The 19,516-nt window shown below is 40.7% G+C and overlaps 2 protein-coding genes across 3 annotated transcripts; one reads left to right on the top strand and one right to left on the bottom strand.

The window, feature by feature from the left end:
- Positions 1–4,038: 4,038 nt before the first annotated feature.
- LOC121975773 (sialyltransferase-like protein 5) lies at positions 4,039–15,607 on the top strand. 2 transcript variants are annotated; one of them, XR_006110414.1, is made up of 12 exons: positions 4,039–4,277; positions 4,371–4,444; positions 6,214–6,300; positions 6,394–6,471; positions 6,536–6,627; positions 6,711–6,912; positions 13,185–13,275; positions 13,647–13,705; positions 13,810–13,958; positions 14,641–14,722; positions 14,806–15,274; positions 15,405–15,607. XR_006110414.1 is itself a non-coding variant. In XM_042527613.1 (11 exons), exons 1-11 carry the CDS (start codon positions 4,160–4,162, stop codon positions 15,202–15,204), a joined length of 1,431 nt encoding a protein of 476 aa, XP_042383547.1. In that variant the 5' UTR covers positions 4,039–4,159; the 3' UTR covers positions 15,205–15,403. The 2 variants fall into 2 exon arrangements, 1 of the variants encoding a protein (XP_042383547.1); XM_042527613.1 differs by lacking the exon at positions 15,405–15,607 and having other exon boundaries at positions 14,806–15,403.
- Positions 15,565–18,464, bottom strand: LOC121978463 (G-type lectin S-receptor-like serine/threonine-protein kinase At5g35370). Its single transcript, XM_042530806.1, has one exon. The coding sequence runs from the start codon at positions 18,376–18,378 to the stop codon at positions 15,718–15,720; it is 2,661 nt and encodes an 886-aa protein (XP_042386740.1). The 5' UTR covers positions 18,379–18,464; the 3' UTR covers positions 15,565–15,717.
- Between the last annotated feature and the right edge of the window lie 1,052 nt (positions 18,465–19,516).

The raw sequence follows: 19,516 nt of genomic DNA, 5'->3' as shown, positions 1-19,516 counted from the left end.
ATTGAAATGAATAGATTCTAGCTAAAAAAGAAGATTGAATATATTTACATCTTTTGATGTTATTCACTTGTTGACTCATTTCTGTTATGTATGGAAATAATAGTGAATATTTGAATATGAAACATGCTCTTGACATAATAGTCATTATAAGGGATTAAAGATGTTCATATTGATGTAAATGAAGATTATTTAATCTAGATAAATAGCAAGACATAGATATCTCCAAGATAATAGTTGTGTGTCACTGGGAGATTGAATGAATCCTGGATAAAGGCTATGTGCCACTAGGAGAGAGAGGCTATGTGCCATGAAGAGTGTGTCTCTAATTTATTTGGAAGAGCGGCTAAGTAAAGTGTAACAACTTTGTTAGCATTGATCGCTCAGAGACCGGCTATGTAAGGTGTAACAATCTTCTTAACAACTATTGCTCAATGTGCTTGTTGTCGCATAAAACCATTTTCTCTAAATATGGATTAGATGTTCTAATATGGTCTTTGTGACTAAACTCTCAAATAATATATGTGACTTATTTAGTCTTTGTGACTAACTAATCTTACTGACTTACCTTGGACGAGTAGGATATGTAGGAAATGGGAACGTGGGGGAAATCCACATTGCCCATTTCTTAGGGGCAAATTGTCCATTATACCCCTGGGTTATTTTCCTTTATAAGGTGCGTCAAAGGCTTATTCATGGAATGAGAAAACACAACAAAGTGTGCTGAGAATAGAGAGGATTGGGAGAACATCCGAGGTGGTGGGATTTGATTCGTGGAACTGCGGAGAGCTTTTCGATTTTGTGATCGTTCTTCCCACAGCAAGTCTTGTCGTTGCCAATTGTAGATCTGCGAGAGATCACTGTAAGTATTTAATTGTTTTGTGCAATTAATATATAATTCCTACAAATACAAGGGGGAGAGAAAAGAATAAAAACTCTCCATAGAAAGAAGGGAAAGAAGCGAAAGAAGAAAAAAAATAAAGAGAATCGCAGGGCCAAAGCATCGCTCCTTAAAAAAATCCTTGCACATCTTCTGTTTGATTTACCGGATGATATTTCTACCGCTCGTTGGCGGTGCGATTGTTAAGCTGAGCTGATGATCTCGGTGTTGACGATCGCGAATGCTTGGACTCGGGATTAGAGATTCAGTGGTAGGCTCCGAGATGTGGCGAGCGGCTATGATCACACGAAGGCAGTGAAGATGTACCCGACGAGGTGGGCTAAGGAAAAGGAGGAGCGAGAAGCATCCATGGGGCGTCGGGTCTCCAGAAATCCAACAACGATTCACTAATATCAGGCATCAAGAGTAGTAAGTTTGTTTTTCCTCTCCTCACAGCAGCAACAATAATTTTCAGTCGTCGCTTGTTGTTTTTGTTGTCTTTGCCAGCCATGCACAGCAGCCGTCGGAGCTAGCCAGGATAGTCATTGGATCTCGTCGAAGCTCGCCGAGGCCATTGGCGAAAAGGAGAAAGGTTCTCCTTCCTCTTCTTTCAATGTTTCCACAGCTCGTTGGTTTGTCATGTTCTCTCAGCCAACAACAATAAACCATCACTCCTTTCATCTCCTCTAAGATTTCCAACAACAACAACATATCTCGCTGCTTTTTTTTTCAAGCTGTTGACCATAATGAGCCAAAGGTGAGAGCTACCCGCTCTCTTGTTGCCCAAATCGTAGGACATTTAGGTTTTCCATCTTTGAAATGTGTGTTGGATTAAGTATAGGAAGAGAAAAAAGACACTAGAACCTGCATCCCACACTGACGCAAGTGAGCTGGCTGGTTCCCCATTAGATGTCGCCTCCGATGGCAAGGCAAGGGAGGTGCTGAGCCTAAAGGATCTGAAGATGAGACAAAGACTACAGCACGAGAGGATGCTAAAGTTGTTGCTCTTGTTGCACGAGAAACAGAGAGGCACGACAAGCAGAGAGATGGGAGGGAGGTGGAGGAGAAGACAAGCGGTGGAACATGCATGGCAAATAAACTCTCGATCGTCGGGCCACCGGTAGGAAGAGAATGTCGTGCTAGGCAATTGATCGTGTTATAGTTGTGCACGTTAAGGGAGAGAATTGTTTTCCGCCCGATTTGGGTGGAAGCAAAATGATGAAAAAATTATTCATCGATGGATTTATAAATTTGTCTGTCCATTAAGTAAGCAAGATGGAGGGAAATAATTTTTTCAATTTTTCGAAGTAAATAAGAGAAAGGAATATAATCCATCATTTTTTTAAAAAAAGTAAACAAAAGAAAATTTTTCATGATGGAAATATTTCCATAATTTATTTCTTTCATCCCAAGTAAACAAAGCATTAACCTTGTATCTCCTTTTTAGTAGGTGATAAATATTTTTTTTTTTATCGAATTATTGTTTTTACATAAATAAATATATAAAATTTAAAATACTAATATAATTATAAATATTAAATTAAAATATTAAATAATATTATATATAATAAATGAAATTATAAATAAAGATAAGTAAAAAATATAAATTGATAGTGAATTTTGAAAAGAAATGATATTTAAAATTTTTTGATACAACGGAGCATAAATCTTCGTAAGAAGTTTACGACTATAGATATCCTAAATATATTACAAAGTTAGTACTATATAACAATTCTATCACACTTTTAAATTTATAATAAATCATTAACTAAATAAAATTACATAAATTTAACAATTTACTGAAAATAATTTATTCTAAAAATGTCAAATTTGTCCTTACACCAAATCCAACATTTTTAGCATATGCCCAATAAAATTGATATACATCTTCTTCTGTCTGAAATTCCAATCCCATTTGTGATATATCTAAATCTGTTTCAATATTCAAGCATGTACAATCAAACAAACAAAGCAAGTTGGCTAAAAAGGAAAATTTGATATACTGAAGCTCAATACATTCCCAATATGATTCTTATTACCTTTGTTAATAACATCAAAGTCACATTCCAAAATATCTTCATTTTCTTCAAAATTCAAACGACGACAACTTGTAGATTCACCTACCATGATAATTACTTTGATCTTGTAAAAAAATTATATTTAGGGCAAAAAAAAAAATAGCCACAAAGAAATAAGCTCAAAGTTATAATTCAAAGTTGATGCCATGAGTAACTTGATGTTGAGTACAGATTGGAACTTGATGTTGAATTTGACAGCGTACAACACTAGTTCAATGCATAATTCAAAATTATTATGCCTAATGTCTTCAACAATATTATGCCTTGAACTAGTGTTGCACTCTGAATTCAAATTATTTCCAATCATCAGAGTGCTCAACAGTGTTCTTAAGACACTCTAAATTCAAATTCAACATCAAGTTCCAATCTGTTCTTATAATTTCAACATCAACATCAAAGAAATAGGCTTATTTATAACTTCAAAGTTCTAATATGTTATTATACCTAGGTAATTGTTATAACTTCAAAGTCCAATCTATTCCACTTTGAAATAAGCTCTGAAACACATAGTTAAGTACATTAGATGAAAAAGAAAACTCAAATCTTGGTTTAATTTCTCTAGAACTCATTATAAAAGCTCTGAAACTTTTAAATAAGAAGGAATTAAAGGAACAAACTTGTTCACACCAACAGTTGAAATCAGCCCTAACGGCGGCTGAGCTTTGGCCGTCGTCAGTCGTGGGCAGGGCTGGGCCTCGAAGGAGTCAGGGAACTGGGTCGTCGCTGCCAGATCGCAGTGGGTTTCTGCGTGAGTCGCAAACGTTGGAGGTCGTCGGGGACACTGGAGGCCGTCGGGGAGGGGTTAGGGTTCTGAAATTTGTGGGCGAGGTGGTATTCACATTGCCGGCGGATCGCGGTGGAGTTTTCATCATCGGCGGATCGCGGAGATGGAAGATCACGAGAGGCTAGGGCTCGAGGCGCATTTATACGTGAGTTGTGTTTCTACGTGCATGCGCATTGCACGTGATAACCTTTTAAATCGATTTTTATGGTCCATATGATCCAACCTCCCAAAAAAAAAAAACAATAATCATAACAATTCACATAAATTATATTTTTCTGCGTTTGCTGAAAATCATGTTCATTTTTGGGAAAATTTACCGTTCTTTTTTTAAATAATAATAATGATGATAAATACACTGCCGGAGACGGTGGTGAGGGCGGAGCGATCCAGTCAAATCCGATCTCGCCGTCGCGGGGGGAAATGAGAACGGCGAAGAGCAACGCGGCTAGTCGGCATCCGACCGTCATCGCCATCCTCCTCGCTGCGGCCCTCGTCTTCTCCGCTGTCGTCGTCTCCATCCAGTCCTCCCTCTTCACCGGTGAGCCGCCGCAGGAGAAGCAAGTAATCGACACATAAGCCCTCAATTGTATTCCTTGTTTACCTCTCGGAGACTTTTGTTTTTCTTTCCCAGGAACCCGGATATCGGTCGCCGACGGCCAGATCCAAATCCTATCGGATTTTCAGTCCACCGTCCAGCAATGCGTGGTGCGTTTTGTTGATCTTTTTGGATTCTGCTTTTTTTATAGAAAATTTCTCTTATGCAGAGAGATCTCTGTACCTCTTTTCTTTGAATTAAAATCGTCTGTTTGTTTTGAGTATGATGGCAAATATGGTTGTCCTGTGTAGCAATCTAGAGAGCGGTTATGCAATTTAGTTCCCTTAATGGAAACAAAGGAACATTTTAAAAAAAAAACTTTTAATGGATCCTTTATATTGTTGCTTAAGATGGTATTGGCATGTTGAAAAGTGAGAAAAATTAAATTGATTATACTTGAAGCTGAGGAAATGAGAATTGGACGCATGAGGGTAGACGAAATGCAAAGAAGCATATAGTTAATTTAACCAAAATTATTTTGGGATGTCTCAATATTTTCAATGATATAATCTTGCACAAATTATCGAGGGATGGGTTCCATTTAGCTGCCCTCAAATAGTTGGGTTGGCACTGAATTTTTCTGGATGATCAAGTTGCTGTGCTCCCTAGCACTCTTACTTTCAACAAATTTCCAGCTTATCTTGAAGAGGTTCTTGCATATTTTTTGTGAGAATTGGATGTATTGTGAAATAACAAGTTAACTGATAATGCTTATAAAGATAGGATGCTCTTTTTTGTAAGAGTGACTCATTTTAGAAATTTCCTTTGATTACCCAAGCAAAATGAAGTTTTTCAGAGAACCAGAGAGAAAAAACTTCAACTTGAACAATTATCATGAAAACATTGTAAATAGAAGAAAATGCAAGCGAAACAACTGATTACGAGGAGGTGAAACAAAACTTTTAAATTTCTTCTGAGGCCATGAGGTTTCTAAACTAGCTTAACTTTTGTTGAGTTCAGACTTTGGATATTCATCTATACAGGCAATACTTCTCATTGTGAATGATCAGGGTTGGAATGTTATTTTTTTAAGGAGAGAAAGAGATGCCAAGTGCCTAACCAATATCTTAGTAATATTTACAAAGTTTGAACATCTAAGTTATATTACTTGTATGTATTGTGGGGGTGGGGAGATGACAGATGAGTCAGTGACATTCTATAGTTCAGTCATTCCACAACAAAGGCATTTAAAATTTTCACTCTTCTCTCAAATCCGATTGTTTGCACTGATGTGCCTAGTTTGATGTATCTTGATACTCTAGATGCACAATTTTTTTGTGGAAGGTTGATTGTTAGGATTTGTACCAATTAACCCACGTAACAGGGTCTTCTTTGGGAGTAGCTTTTGCTAGTCTTGACGAGCAACTTGGTGATGAAGCATTAGATTTTCTACTGATATGACCTGATATTTTTAGAAGGTGCATGTGGGATGTGACACAGTGGCGGAATATCAAGCTTGTGTAGAAAGTCCATGATGCGGAGTTTCTTCTTAAGGATGATCAGTTAAGTTCTCTTAAAGTTGTGTAGGAGGAAGTGCATTGTTGGCTTTGCTTCTTGTGGAAATAGCCAACTGAACTAAAGTGGAAATACAATTGAAAACACAGGTTGGAATTTTTGTAAAAGAAGTTTTTGCCTAAGTATGGTTTTACAAAAAATTATCTAAATTTATCTATTTATCTATAGAATGGAATAGCCTATTCTCAACTTCTACTGTGTTAAGTTAATTGATGTTTCCTGGAACTGGCAACCTTGGAACATAGTTTTCAGACATATCTATGACTTTACATCCATTTACACAATTGGTACTTGTTGTTATGCATGAACAAATTTTCAAACTTTAGATATTATAATTATGTGCTAACCATGTGACTTTGTTTAGGCAAGCAGAGGACTTGGGCTTACTGCAGAAATCATTGACCACTGTAAATTAGTCCTCAAATTTCCCCAAGGCACCAACAGCACCTGGGTCAAAATTTTCAACTATTTGTTCAAACTTTATCTCACTTCCATAAGAATTTTTTTTAAAGACAAATCAGAGTTTGTATTTTCTACTTTGCAGTATAATGCACAGTTTAAAATTTTTGAGCCACTGGAGTACAAATATGATGTTTGTGAAGCTATCCTTCTCTGGGAACAGGTCATTTAGCCTTTGTTGCTAGTTTTATTGTTGTAGTTTGCACTAAACCCACTAGTTTTGCCAGTATCATAACATGACCACAGTCTTGACACGGGAATATCTGGATGTTCGACCTGATGGATGGTTTGATTATGCTGCAAAAAGAATTGCACAGTTGTAAGTTATATTCTGAGCTGATTCTTGTGATTTTTCTCTTAGATGACTAAATAGGTGGTTCACTATACTTTCTTTGATTTTAGGGGTGCAGATAAATGCTATAATCGGTCACTTTGCGAGGAACATCTTAACTTAATATTACCTGCAAAGCCTCCATTCTATCCTCGCCAGTTCAGAACTTGTGCTGTCGTTGGGAACTCAGGGGACCTCTTAAAGACGGAATTGGGGCAGGAGATTGATGAACATGATGCAGTATTCAGGGATAATGAGGCTCCGGTAAATGAGGTAAACGGTCAATTATTTTTCTTTGGTCCATATTCAATATTGTGATAATTTATTTTATGGTCTACACAATTTCTTGGACTCTAAACTTTTAGTGTTTTAGTTACATTCTTATATTTTTTTTCCCCTTATTTGGTACATGATCTTCAGAATGAAAAGTAACTTCAAGATTTAGTTCTACCAAATATATTTGCTGAAGAAATTACCTCTTGAGAAACTAGCATGGCTGATATTTTAGTTTGATTAAGAGTTAAGACTCCATTTGTTTCACAAAAAAAAAAAGTGCTTCCAGGAGAAAAGAACTTCTGCTATCTACTCCAATAAAAGAAATAGATTTTGACGCCGGGCAGTATAGCGATTATCCTGCAGGCTGACGAAAATGAGGGTTTGAGGAGAAAGCAAGAAGAGATAACCGTTGCCTCCCGATCTTTCTGAAAGAAGGAAATTTTATTTAATATTCGAGGATTGATTCCTCAAACAGCTAAACACGTGTTTATATATACTCTAACCTTAAGATCCAAAAAAAGGAAATAAATCCCAACATAAACCTCAATTCCAAACTTATGAAGAAAGGAAAGGAATCATAATAAAAGGAAAAAGACTCATAATTTTAAATTCCTAAACAAACTAAAAATATAAAAAATAGAAATTACTAAAAATACCTAAAATATCAAAAATACCTTAAATACTAAAAAATAAAAATTACCAAAAATAATAATAATAATCTTCAGATCCTCCTACATGTTGAAAGAACTCATCCTCGAGTTTAGAGTAATTTCAGGTGGTAGGTAGTCTAGGAGGAAGATCATCTGGCACCAAATAGATAAAATATACCCGCAGTTGCTGACTTTGGGAACCCTCGTTGATCTGTCGAAGAGCGTGACATTGCAGACGTTTCTCTTGTTCATCTTCTTGCTTTTCAAGAAATAGCTCAATCTCTTCATTCTTTTTGAGATTTTTCTTCCTCAATTTATAAAACAAGAAGGAGAAGAGGCATAACATTCCTAGTCCACCTCTAAGACCCAAAACACTGCTACTGAGAAGAACTTTAATGCATCATCTCTTAGTAGTCTTTTCAAGTCCTTAAAGAAATAGTGCTTGGATTGGGAAGCGTTGTCACAATAATCAGTGTGCGTTGTGGATTGGAGTGTAGTATGGCACCAGCCTTCATCATAAAAATTGTAGCAATGATTTAAGCACCTTTCACGGGCGTCTTCACATATGGCGCACTTGAAAGCCCTCCATGAAACTTGAAAACCAAAAGTCAAAGTGGTGGACCATATGTCCAAATAGGAAGCCCTTTAGTCAAAAGGGGAATCCATAAAAGCATACGAGAATGATGTGGACGCCGAGGTGGACGCCTTTGTTGAACATCGCTATAGTTGGAAGGAAATTAATTACTACCTAATTAGCTATTAGAAATAAATTAGCTATTGCCTAATTAGTAGAAAATAAATAATAACCTAATTTAACTACTGCTATAGTAGAAAACAAATAATGGCCTAATTAGTTTTTCTATTTTTGATTCCTTATTTTTCTTTATGGTTGGGCTTTCCTAATCTTGTCATGTTTGACTCCTTGTATAAGGAGTGTCATTATTAATAAAGGAGGGAAAAAAATTGAGCAATTAGGACTCTGTCTAGGACGAGTCTTCCTCCTTGAGTGATTTGGACTCTGTTTAGGACGAGTCTTTTTCCTCCTCCCTTCCCCCCTTACGTGTTGCATGACGAAGTACAGATCCGGATCTCGACCTGTGACTCGATCCTATACTCGGGACCATATCAACTTATTATCAAAGCCGGTCATGGGTGACACGGATCCTATCACATCCAAACTCGAGGCCTTCATAGAAAGATTGATGTCACAACAACAAGTTTTCATGGAGCATATCACTTCTCGCCAGCAAGGACTAGAGGAGCATATTGCTGAGATTTCCTGTACTGTTCAAGATGCTAGACGACGACCTTTGCACACTGCAGACAACCCTACCAGCGCAGAGTATGACCCTTCTAGAGGCTTAGAGGTCAGACCTGAACTGCCAATCAGCGGCACCATGGCTCTGCGATACTCAAAGATGGAGTTCCCCACCTATTCTGGAGAAGGGGATCCGTTGAGCTGGGTTAAAAGGTGTGAAAAATTCTTTACCAACCAAAGGACCACAGAGGCTGACAAGGTTGGCCTTGCTGCCTTCCATTTAGTAGGGGAAGCCCAACTTTAGTTTGATCAGGTAGAGCACGAAGAGCCAGAGATGACTTGGAAGTAGTTCAGACCACTGTCATATCCGCTTTGGCCCGCCCCTAAGCAACAACCCTTCGGGAGAGCTAGCAAATTTGAAGCAGACAGACTCTATAGAAGACTACCAGCGCCAATGTCAATCTCACCTCGCTCGGACCTTAGACCTTTGACCACAACAACAAGTTGACTTATTCACTGCAGGGCTAGTCGAAGATCTCCACATCGATATCGAATTGCAAAAGCCTGAAAACCTAGGCATTGCAATGAATATAGCCAGGCACTAGAACGGAAGCAGTGCTTCCATCAAGGTGGGGGGCTGCTGCGCACGAATTGAGGCGGGACCACAACCAAGCTCAATACCAGCAGTGGATGTCCTCCTTTGGCGAAGACCAGGACCCGGGACATCAGCAAGGAGACTCCACCTGTTTTATTTTTCAAACGTTTGACTTGCGCCGAGATGGCAGAATGGAGAGCCAAGGGCCTTTGTTTTAACTGTGATGAATCCTACTCCATGGGTCACAAGTGTAAACGCCTGTTTTGGATTGAAGTGCCTGATGATGACAGGGAAGGTGAGGAAGAGGGGAGAGTGAATTCAGAAATTTCCCTTCATGCTATTAGTGACGTTATACCCCGCTTTCGAGCTTGAGGACAAGCTCAGTATCGAGGAGGGGAGTGATGATATGGACGTCGAGGTGGACGCCTTTGTTGAACATCGTTATAGTTGGAAGCAAATTAATTACAACCTAATTAGCTATTAGAAATAAATTAGCTATTGCCTAATTAGTAGAACATAAATAATGCCCTAATTTAACTACTGCTATAGTAGAAAACAAATAATGGCCTAATTAGCTTTTCTATTTTTGATTCCTTGTTTTCCTTTATGGTTGGTCTTTCCTAATCTTGTCATATTTGACTCCTTATATAAGGAGTGTCATTATTAATAAAGGAGGGAAAAAATTGAGCAATTAGGACTCTCTCTAGGACGAGTCTTCCCCCTTGAGTGATTTGGATTCTGTCTAGGACGAGTCTTTTTCCTCCTCCCTTCCCCCCTTACGTGTTGCATGACTAAGTGCGGATCCGGATCTCAACCTGTGACTCGATCCTATACTCAGGACCATATCAGAGTATTTACAGAACCGTTTGTAGTTGGGTACGGAAGTGTCTCGAAGCCTAACATAGTGGTGCCCATCATCTTTATGCAATATCTTGCTTTCAAAGAATGACGGCAATGCTGGCAAGGTACTCTAGGAGAAAGATCTTATGAATAAATTCAGCACGGTTTGAAAATAGTTGTTGCACCTCATCAACTCCGTCATCATTGTAAATTGGTTCGCAAATCTCTTCGGTCTTGCCTTCAAGGTCTTTCTCAGATGGTCTGATATAATTTGATAAAAGGTTCAATATTACCTTGCTGGACAAAACATGAATATGGAACGAGTAAAGAATCATCATCAAACACTTTGTCCTGCTCTATGATCGTCATAAACTGAATCATTAGCTGCCTCGGTCTCATCTCCCACGTCTTCCTCAATCAACAAACTCTTAGGAACGATTAAAGTTTCAGGGTCATCACCATAAAGTACCTTGTCAACTTTTTCTTCCAAATCATCTTCGAATCCGTCAAGTTCATCTTGGGCGTCGAAACTATCGTTTTTCATGGAGAAACCTAATCATCCCTCGAACGAAGTTTAAGTATAACCAAAAGGAAGAAAGTAATCTTTTATCTTTTTCTTCATCTTCTCCCAATCCTTGATCTTGGTTTTGCCCTGTCTAACTCGTGAGCGCCGCAAGTGCTCCCACCACGCCGATGCTCGACCCTTAAGTCTGATTGCAATCAGTTTCACCCTCATCCAATTCGAAACTTGCTTATAGTCGAAGATCCGCTCCACTTATTGATCCAATCAATAAAATTCTTCATTACGACGTAACAAAATTTTCGAGTAGATCAACTCGACATCCAAGGTCTCCATATTGATCCTCTCAACCATGTACCTCACAATCTTTAAAATTTCACGTCGTCACCGCTACACGCTGGGTTAAATTTGCGACTTGCCTCTTTAAATCTTCAATCTCGTCCTAGGTGTTGTTAGGACCAAAAGAATACACATATCTCCACAATGACATGATATTGTCCACTTTGAGCTTAAGCCCTCATGGTTTTATTTTTGGACTCTACCAAAAAGGCCTCATGGAGAAATCTTCATCTTTTAAACCTAGGATCTTTTTCATATATTTTTAACGTGAGACTTTGATTGTATTCCTAACAATCCTCCTCTTAAACGAAAGACCACCATTATTCTCGTGGTCTTGGCCTCCCCTCAAGCATCCGGTCACTCTTGACCTGCTCCGTGCCTCCTCTCCTTTGTTTGAGGCGACTATTCCACATGGACCATAGCTTTGGTATTAATTGTCAAGCCCAAAAGAATTCACGTATCTCCACAATGACACAAGATAGTCCACTTTGAGCCTAAGCCCTCATGGTTTTATTTTTGGACTTTTCCCAAAAAGCTTCATACCAAGGAAGATATCTTCATCTTTTACCCGCGATCTTTTCCATGTATTTCCAATGTGGGACTTTAAACAGGTGCTACGACCACTGTGCGAGGCTTCCTTAGCCGGAACCTACCTGGCACGACCCTGATCACTTCTATGACGACCTTCCATTGGATCCAATAGGATAGTGATTATCCTACAGGCTAACGAGAAGGGGAGTTTGAGGAGAAGGCGAGAAGAGACAACCGCTATCCTCCGAATCTTTCTGAAAAAAGAAAAATTTATTTAACATTCGAGGATTGATTCCTCAAACAACTAAACACATGTTTATATGGACTCTAACCCTAAGACCTAAAGAAAGAAAATAAATCTCAACATATAGACTCCAATTCATAATTTATAAAGAAAGAAAAGAAATCTTAATTGAAAGAAAAATACTCATAAATTCTAAAATCCTTAAACGGACTAAAAATCTAAAAAATATAAAAATTAGAAATTAGTGAAAATACCTAAAATACTAAAAAATGAATATTACCAATAATAATAATAATAATCTTCAGGTATCAGATTTTTAGCTAAAGCTGAAAGAGTTAGAGAAAAATGAGTTCCCCTTCTCAAAAGTAAAATTCATGTTCTATAGCTGAGACACATCTCTGTTGGGGTGGCAAGGTTGCGAACATAGTTCCATATTGAAAACACATGGGAAAGATCATGGGTTTATAAGAGAAAGATATCTCCATTTGGCATGAGGCCTTTTGGGGAGAGCCCAAAAGTAAAACCATGAGGGCTTAGGCCCAAAGTGGGCAATATCATGCAATTGTGGAGATATCTAAATTCTTTTCGATCCAACAATTGGTATCAGAGTCCGGACTACCAGAAGGTTTAATCGCCGACTGTGCACAAGAGCTATGGTCTGATTGAGCCATGTGGGTACAATATTGGTCTCGAACAAAGAAAGTGGGGGTTCTTATGTTCGGATCAAGAGGACCAGACACCAGGCAGGAAGTCCTAGTAGGTCGGGTGGACCGAGGGACAGGAAGACCTGGTGGGTCGAGGATCGGACGTGAGAAGCCTGTGGTCCTTTGTTTGAGGGGAGGATTGTTGGGGTTGCAAGGTTGCAAACATAGTCCCACATTGAAAACACATGGGAAAGGTCATGAGTTTATAAGAGAAAAGATATCTCCATTGGTATGAGGCCTTTTGGGGAGAGCCCAAGAGCAAAATCATGAGGGCTTAGGCCCAAAGTGGACAATATCATACCATTGTGGAGATATCTAAATTATTTTCGATCCTACAATCTCTTCATCAATGTTTTCAAATAAAACCTTGATTATTTATTTATTAACTTAATTACCAATTTATTTATTTTATGTTGATATAACTTTGTGCACTCCATCAGAATCCTAGCTGCTATTTATTGTCAATTGTTTTATCTGAAAGATTTTTGATTTACTAGATTCAGTTTTCATTCCTGAAGCAGGGTTTAGAAATTCTTTGTTTTTGGATCTGTCTTCTTTGCTGATTATTTTTGTGTTGTCTTTCTGCAGAAATATGCCAAATATGTTGGACTGAAAAGGGATTTTCGCCTTGTTGTGAGAGGTGTTGCTCGTAACATGGCTGCTATTATGAATGGATCTTGTAAGATTCTAGCCTTGATTGCGTAAAAAAATCTTTAATATACAGAACCTATGATCAATATGTTTTTTCTTATCATGTTTCTTAAATCATATTTTAAGATCATCCGTTTGAGCAACATGAGAATATTTTTAGTCAACTTGCATATCACTCAGTTTATGAATTGTTCTTTTAGTTTGGAAAGGTAACTTTGATGGGCAATCTGCTAGGTGGAAATGGAATCTTGCATGAAGTGCATATGTTGTCGATCATTTCTAGATCCTATGAGTGTTCCTCCTTAGCACATGCCGTTTGAATGTAGCTGGCTAATAATCTCTTTCCTTCTGCACTCACATTTATTTTTACTAATACAATATCATGCATGGTGGTTGCAGCTGATGAGGTGCTTATAATCAAGAGTGTAATGCACAGAGACTTCAATGCTATGATAAAGGTGATACTTCAATGTCATTGCTCTTGTTTGTCCAGTGGTTGACAAATTTAAATATTTCATCAAAATCTATAGACTAAAATGTACATGTTTCATCCCATATTTAGGAACTTCCCAATCCTGTTTATCTTTTCCAAGGTATTGTTCTAAGAAGAGGTGCCAAGGGAACTGGAATGAAGTCTGTGGAATTGGCACTCTCCATGTGTGACATTGTCGATATATATGGGTTCACGGTAGATCCTGGCTACACAGAATGGTCAGTATTTAGTAATTTATCTTTCTCTAGTAGTCTAAGAATGAAACTGAAACCCAACCAGAAATCCGATAGTATCATCAAACTTAGCTAAAAATTACGAGTGCAGAAGAGCATCGAGATGTTTCTGAAGTTTTAGGTTCCCGAAGTCATGATAAGTGAGAAACTCATCAACTTGTTGGGCATAAGGATTGATTCAAAATGCATAAGCTCATTCATTTATACTTGTAAATCTTCTTTATTAGCCGACAGCTCACTATTTGAGATCAAACTGGTGTGTCATAGTCCCCCCCTCATTTAAGGCTTGATGTCTTCCAAAGGCTAACTCATAGCCTAGAATTTTCCTTAATCTATGGCATGTGAGCTCCAATGCTGGTCACCTCGTCACGCATAGCCAATTGTTTCCAACACTTCATGCCTAGAATTAAATTTGCTTGGATACCAATTATTATGACCTGCTTAGATAAGAAACTTACCCATTAGGTAGTCAATCCATACCATTCTTTCAAAATGTTTTTTCTTATCTTTGAGCTTCTTTATCAGCTCAAACTTACTATGTGAAACTAAATTGGGGTATCACACCTGAATTATAATGTAACGCCAGAATTTAACTGCAATCATTCAACTCCATGGAAAAACAAGTGTTAATGTTGAACTTTTTTGGCTTTATATTTTCTTGTGGCAGGACGCGTTACTTCTCGACCCCTAGGAAGGGGCACAACCCACTGCAAGGAAGGGCTTATTATCAACTTCTCGAATGCCTAGGTGTAAGACTTCTATTTAATTGTGGATTGTTTCCGTATAAAAAAAGTGTGGAGTACACTAACGTCCTGAATACTTATTCCTGTAGGTCATCAGGATCCATTCCCCCATGAGAGCTAAGAGGAAGCAGGATTGGTCCAATGTGCCGAGCAAAGAACTCATACGAACTGCTCATGCTGCTGCATTGCATTTGAAGCAGAAAGAAACTGGCCACAGAGGCGATTTAGGACCCTTTGCTAACTGCAAGGTTTGGGGTTCTGCGAAACAAGATGGTCCTGTGTCAGGGTCGCCCGACATGGGTGACGTGCGCAAGAATTCAAATTACAATAAATGGGAGCTCCTGCCATTCGAGAGCTTGAGAAAGGAAGCTCGAGAACATTATGCACAAATGAGCGGCGTTTCTCTTTACAAGATGGATGGGAACAAACTGGATGATCTTGTCTGTGTAAGGCACACAGGGAAAGCTGAAGCTCAAAGATACAAATAAAAGATCAAGATTCTGCTGGCGGTTGTCGGATATTGCGAACCATACGTGGAAGACCAAGGGCAGTTAAGAGGTCAGTATTTGTTTTGATTGCGGTTTGTAACTCGATAAATTCAAGTAGGAATCAATTTTGTAATAAAATCCTTCATACTGTGTATCTGTTTATTCTTTGTACAAGGTATTCATCACTCTGTTTTCTTTAGTTTTTTCTTTTAGGGTACCAGTTAGACCTATATTCTGAGACAGACATGACCGAAGCCGAACCGATTAAAGACAGTCCTCTACGAGCAAGAGAACCAAGTCGACGGCAACAAAGGATGGATTCCAAGTATGGTCACTTCTATACTTCGTTCTAAACGTTCGAGTCGATTCTGTACAGAAGTGTTATTAACACCCTTCATAGATCCATGAAGGTTGTCCATAGAATTAACATCCTGTTCTGCGTAGCTTCTGTGCAAAAAATAATATAAAAATGGAAATGAAAAATAAAAAAAAGGTCAAAAGAACGAAGTTTAGTTAACTACTGGGGCCCGGAATTGACTCTTCAGCCGTGTAGGTGACGGAGTCCACGTCAGACGCGGTACGATTACCGTTGGCCGGAGTAGCTAATCTGATCCCTCCCCTCGTCACCGGCGGCGAAGGGTCCGTAGGTCCCTGGCCGTAAAGCCTCAAGAAGTTGAGCAAATCCACCCTCGGCTTCCCCACCTCCACGTTTCCCTCCAGCATCCCCACCACCGCGGGCATCGACGGCCGCAGCCTGGGCTCCTCATGCAAGCAGCAAAGCGCGACCTTCACCACCCGCGCCACCTCCTCCTCCCTCACCCGCCCTTCCAACCTCGGGTCCGCCAGTTCCAGGTATCTCTCCTCCTGGTGCCCCTCTAGCGCCGTCAGGGGGAAGTACTCCTCCTCCCCGGCCGACGACTCGCCCGACCAGCTCCCCTCCTGCTGCTGCTCCTCCTCGTTGCCCCTCGACAGGTTCTTTCGCCCCCGCACGATCTCCAGCAGCACTATCCCAAAGCTGTACACGTCTGCCCGGTCGGTGACGGCGGAATTCGTTAGCCACTCCGGCGCTAGGTAGCCCCGGGTCCCCCGCATCGTCGTGAACAATCCAGACTGCTCCGGAGCCAGCAGCTTCGCCAACCCGAAGTCGGAGATCTTGACGTGACCGCCGTCGTGGAGCAGAATGTTCTCCGGCTTCACGTCGCAGTGGATGATCTTGTGCTCGCACCCGCCGTGGAGGTACGCCAGGCCTCTCGCGGCGCTTACCGCGATCTCCACTCGCTCCTGCCACTCCAGCGCCGGGCCGGGGCCGAACAGCAGGCAGTCCAGCGAGCCTCGATTCATGTACTCGTACACCAGCAACCGCCGGCTCCCCTGCGCGCAGAACCCGCGGAGGCGGACCAGGTTCACATGCCGAATGTTGCCGATGATGGCGATCTCGGTGCAGAACTCCTTCCGGCCATGAAGCCCCACGTTCTCCAGCCTCTTCACCGCCACCTCCGTCCTGTCCTGGAGCTCCCCCTTGTACACCACTCCGAATCCGCCGGAGCCGATCTTGGTCCCGAAGTGCCCGGTCGCCTCCTCCAGCTCCGCGTAGGTGAACCTCGTTGGCAGCCGTGGTATCAAGATCTCTATGTTGTCCTGTGAATCATCTCCTTCACCGCCGCCCAATGCCGCCGCCGTCGTCGCCCTTGTTTTCATCCCCTTCGATCCCTGGGTAGCGCCGCCCCTCTTGCGCCAAATAATCCACGTCGAAACCGATCCGAGAACAAGAAGGAAAGAGGCCCCAGCGGGCAACAAGATCGCTATCAAGTGCGTCTTCTTCGCGCGGTCGTTCGAATGATCCGGCGTCGACGATCGAGAAACTAGAGTCTTGATGTAGCCGATGGTGGTCGAAGTCCCCACTGCGTTGCTCTCGAAGAACGAACCGAGCTGGTGTTGCAAGAGAAAGCAAGCGAGCGAAGTGTTCCTGTAGAAGAAGCCCAAACAGGAGCAGCTCCCCGTGCAGAGACTCTGGCATGAGGAGACGTTGCCGCCGGAGGTCGTCGGGCTCGCGAACTTGTTGGCGAAGTACTCGATTCCACTCTCAAGCGTTATGTAAGAGATGGCGGAGAGGTCGCCGCAGGAGGCTGAAGAGGGCAGCCGAGATCCGTCGGCCGGCATGCAAACTCCGGAATTGAAAGCCTGGAAGTTGGTCGGACAACTACAAGTGGATGAATTGATGCCTTCGTTGCAGATGGCAAGAGAAGGGCAGGACCGGGGAAGGTCGCAATTGCTGCTTGGCGCCTCGAACTCGTTTCCCGTGATCGTTGAGGAATTGGGGGCGGCGTAGCTGGCGATTTGGAACTCGCCGGTGTGGTTCAATTTCAGGATCCGGAAGTCCGATCTCGGCAGAAAGATCTCGAAGACAACCTCTCCCCCGAGGGAGAACAAATAGAGACCAGTCGCGTTGGTGGCCATGGAGACGACCTCAGCGTTGGATTCCTTGAACGACCGGACGTCGGTGGAGAGGCTCCAGTATCGCTGGCTGCCCTTCCAGGTCATCAAGGCATCGCCGGGGGTGACGACGAAAGCGTAATCCCCTTCCGTGAAGTTTGTGCTGGAAACAGACGCCGTGAGTGGTGAACCCACCGGGAGATTTTGGCCGGAGACGAGGGTGTCGGTGGGGTGATCGAACGATTGCCAGAGGGTGCCGTTCGCGGCGTCGATGAGGAGGAGGTTGCCGGAATCAAGGAGGCGGAGGGCGCTCACGGCTAAGGGGAGGACTCGGGTGGTCCATACGACGGTGCTGTCGGGGAGAGCGATGGAGAGGCCGTGGCTGGAGAGGGCGACGACGCCGTCAGAGGGAATGGAGGCGTTGCGGTTGGCAGACCAGACGACGCTGCCGGTGGCGGAGTGGAGGACGGAGAGGTAGAAGCTGGCGTTGTGTCTGGTGGGATCGGCGATGGTGAGGGAGAAGACGGCGGCGGGCGAGTTGAGGAAGACGCCGCCGGACTCGCTGAAGTTGAAATAAGAGACAGTGAAGTTGGGATAGAGGAACTCGGTGGCTACTGCAGCGACGACGGAGGCCCGGGGTAGGACGAGGAGGAGGAGGGGGAGGAGGAGGAGGAGGAGGAGAGAGGTCGGCATTTGGGATGCGGACGGTTCGCCTCCATGACTCCATCCACCGGCGATCATTTGGTATATAGAAACCGACAAGGAGTTGACTTTGGATTTAGTCAGAAATCTAAAAGCATATATTTTTTTTAAAAAAACGTGTATTTAATTTATAAAAATATTTTAATGCAAATGATATTTTATCATTTTATTAATTTTTATCTGACTTTTTTTCTTTATTTAAGTAAAAAAAACATAAAATTAACGGCCAAGAGTTGTGAAGATGTGAATTATATAATTTTCTAGCTTGCAAATTAATATATACTTTGTTTTTCATCATCGCCCATCTTTTTTGACTTGCAACTTTATCTAAAAGTCTAAGAAAGAAAATTGAAAAGAATTCATCGTCATAATTTTCAGAGGTAAATTCATACAACACAAATTTTCTAAAAAAAGCCCGTGCAGAGTCTAAAGACCTCTATCGCTTTTCCATTGTCTTAGGCTTCTTCCTCCCTTGACAATGCTGTCTGTTTTTTTTTAAATTTATTTCTCGTGAGATTTCATAATGTTGTCTTTCTCTTCTGTAACAATCAATAAAAATGTTTATTTTTCTCCCTGAAGAAGACAATTCTCAATTAACTTTCATCATCAATAAAATTCTTATCTAAAATTTTACACTATCACGTCTTAATGTAAACTTGCCCTTCTTGATATATATATATATATATATAAAAAGGATTTGTTATCCTGCGCGATATTATAGTGCACGACTGGACGTGCCGCGTAGGATAATAACTGTTTTCATTTTTTTTTTTATTTATGAATTAAAAATAAAAATAAAAATAAAAAAAAATATTTTTTTAAGAGTTTATTTCTAGGGTTCAGGCTTTGGTTATAGTGTTAAAGTTATTTTTTTTTTAGATTTTACCTCTGGGGTTTAGGCTTCCCAATTAGGTTATAGTGTTTGGTTTTAAAAATAAAATAAAATAAAATTAATTTAAGCATTTATTGAGTATTGTAATATGTTAAGAGGATATATTAAGGTATTAGAAATTTATATAAGGAAATGTAAAATTTTTTAATTATTTTTTAATTTTAAAACTAATAAAAAAAATAAAAAAATGTCAATTGATATGCGCGTGCACAATCGTACGGTGCACGCAGCATATCAATCCTCTATATATATATATATATATCATATCATATTTTCTTTGTATAA

Source organism: Zingiber officinale, chromosome 4B, assembly GCF_018446385.1.
Source record: "Zingiber officinale cultivar Zhangliang chromosome 4B, Zo_v1.1, whole genome shotgun sequence".
Classification (NCBI taxonomy): domain Eukaryota; kingdom Viridiplantae; phylum Streptophyta; class Magnoliopsida; order Zingiberales; family Zingiberaceae; genus Zingiber; species Zingiber officinale.
This window is presented reverse-complemented; position numbering and strand designations above follow the sequence as displayed.